Below are 1,787 nucleotides of genomic sequence, written 5' to 3'. Positions count from 1 at the left end.
CTTGTGTGCAAGTTGTTTCTTCAACCCTCTAAAAAAGGGGGGTCCAAAGGGGTTTCTTCTACTATATTATGTCTTCTTGCATCTTGACTAGATATAAATATAATTCAGTTAAAAAGGTGTAAAATATGTCTTTTTGCAAACAAAGATACAGGAGAGAGTGGTGATAATTTCCGCGTCACCCCACCCACCTGTTGTTCCAGATGCTCTTGAAGAGGTTCAGAGCCTCCTGCAGGCGGTTGGTCTGGTTGTCCTCCCGAATGACCATGTTGTAGCTGCTGCTGGCCACCACGAAGATGATGGCGGTCACATCTGCGGCACGAGAGAAACAAAGGCGACGCGCGTTAGAAGCGAAAACGACCCCCCCAAACTAAAAAGCGACATGCCTCGCGGGGAGCGGCCTGTCCCCCCTACCGTTGAAGCATTGGATCCACTTGCGGCGCTCGTCGCGCTGGCCGCCCACGTCGAACATGCTGCGGGAGTGGGAGAGAGAGGGGGCGCGGTCACCCCGACGCCGTCCCCGCCCGCACCCCGCGCCGGAGGGAGCGCCCGGGGCCCACTGACTCGGGAAAAGGGGCACCAGCCACTCACTGGAAGTTGACTTTGTCCACCTGGAACTTGGTCTCGAAGATCCCAGAGGTCAGGACGCGGCAGCGAAGCAGGTCCTAGAACAGAAGCCCAGTCAGCGGCCCGAGCCTGGCGGCCGCGACGCTGCGAGTCGCCCGGGCAGCGGATCCCCGACTCGCTTGGGGGGAGGGAACCTGTGCGCACCTGGTCGCTGGGCACGTAGTCGGCCTGCTTGATGACATCGATCTTGTCCAGGAAGCTGGGAGGGGAAGAGACACACGGGGTGTTCAGAGTCCCCGCCAACCGGCCGCCGCCGCAGCGAAGTCGCCGGGAGCCCGCCTGCGCCCGCGGGGCTCGGGGGCTCCCCGGGCTACAGCAGAGGCAGAGGGAGGGGCCCCGGTCCTGCGTGCATTGTAAAAGGCCGGTTCTGTGCAAAGCAACCGGCAGCGTGTCCCAAGCCACGCCTGTCGGATCTTGTGCCATTTGATGGCCAAAAAATTTAGTTCCACACTGGCTTTGACAAATGGCAGGTAGTTTGAAAATCTACATACTTCCACGTCAGTTTTTTAAAACAACGTAAAAAGGCACCCTTAAAAGAAATGAGGGCTGTCCCCGCAAGGGACGAGGGACAAGGAGATGGCTTGAGTTACTCGGCACGGGCATCCCTTCCTTCCACCTTGTAAGCATCTCACTTATTAAAGAGAACAAAAGAGGCTGACACGAAGGAGCCCTTTCTGCCCCAACCACACCGAACAGGAAGCCAACACAGTGTCCTTCCGCTCCATGTGGTCCCTGAAATGCAGCTCTCCAGCTATGAAACAGGGAGCGCTTCAAAAAAAAACCTCAGGGCCATCCGGGGCACGGGCCCGCCCAGGGCCTGGGGTCTCAGAGGCCCCCGCTAAGATGAAAGTGTCACCCGGAAGGGCAGCTTCCCCCTCCCCCGCCGCAGCCGCAGCCACAGCCGCAGGCGCGGCTGGTCCCAAAGCGAAAGCTAGTTCCCTCGTGTTGCTCGGCTGGACACACCATTAGGAAAAGTCACTTTTGCAAGATGGGGCTGATTTAATTAATATGGAAAGATTAAAGCTAAAACTAGCTTTTCTTGGGGGGGGGTGGTGGTGAGGGAGGGGGTGTTGGCGTAAGAACTGTTTAAAGCCGGCTGATCCGAATAAAAAATGCCCCAGGGAGAAAAGTCTCCTGTAACGAAATTCTGTGAGTCCCCCTGA

The 1,787-nt window shown here is 57.3% G+C and overlaps 1 protein-coding gene across 1 annotated transcript; it reads right to left on the bottom strand.

The window, feature by feature from the left end:
• Positions 1-174: 174 nt before the first annotated feature.
• Positions 175-1,319, bottom strand: LOC105311524 (guanine nucleotide-binding protein G(s) subunit alpha-like). The gene is made up of 4 exons (XM_011387509.2): positions 769-1,319; positions 589-662; positions 412-470; positions 175-309 (listed from the first exon to the last, which is right to left on the bottom strand). Exons 1-4 carry the CDS (start codon positions 1,045-1,047, stop codon positions 176-178), a joined length of 546 nt encoding a protein of 181 aa, XP_011385811.1. The 5' UTR covers positions 1,048-1,319; the 3' UTR covers position 175.
• Positions 1,320-1,787: the final 468 nt, after the last annotated feature.

This window comes from Pteropus vampyrus, unplaced genomic scaffold (assembly GCF_000151845.1).
Source record: "Pteropus vampyrus isolate Shadow unplaced genomic scaffold, Pvam_2.0 Scaffold1000004653, whole genome shotgun sequence".
Taxonomy (NCBI): Eukaryota; Metazoa; Chordata; class Mammalia; order Chiroptera; family Pteropodidae; genus Pteropus; species Pteropus vampyrus.
The sequence above is the reverse complement of the archived record's forward strand: the minus strand, read 5'-3'. Positions and strand labels throughout refer to the sequence as shown.

Coding starts and splice junctions, on each gene's coding strand:
- LOC105311524 (XM_011387509.2), bottom strand. CDS start 1,047: ATGGCACAAGATCCGACAGGCGTGGCTTGGGACACGCTGCCGGTTGCT. Junction 471..588: donor GTGGACAAAGTCAACTTCCA/GTGAGTGGCTGG, acceptor CCACTCCCGCAG/CATGTTCGACGTGGGCGGCC. Junction 310..411: donor GTGGATCCAATGCTTCAACG/GTAGGGGGGACA, acceptor CTCGTGCCGCAG/ATGTGACCGCCATCATCTTC.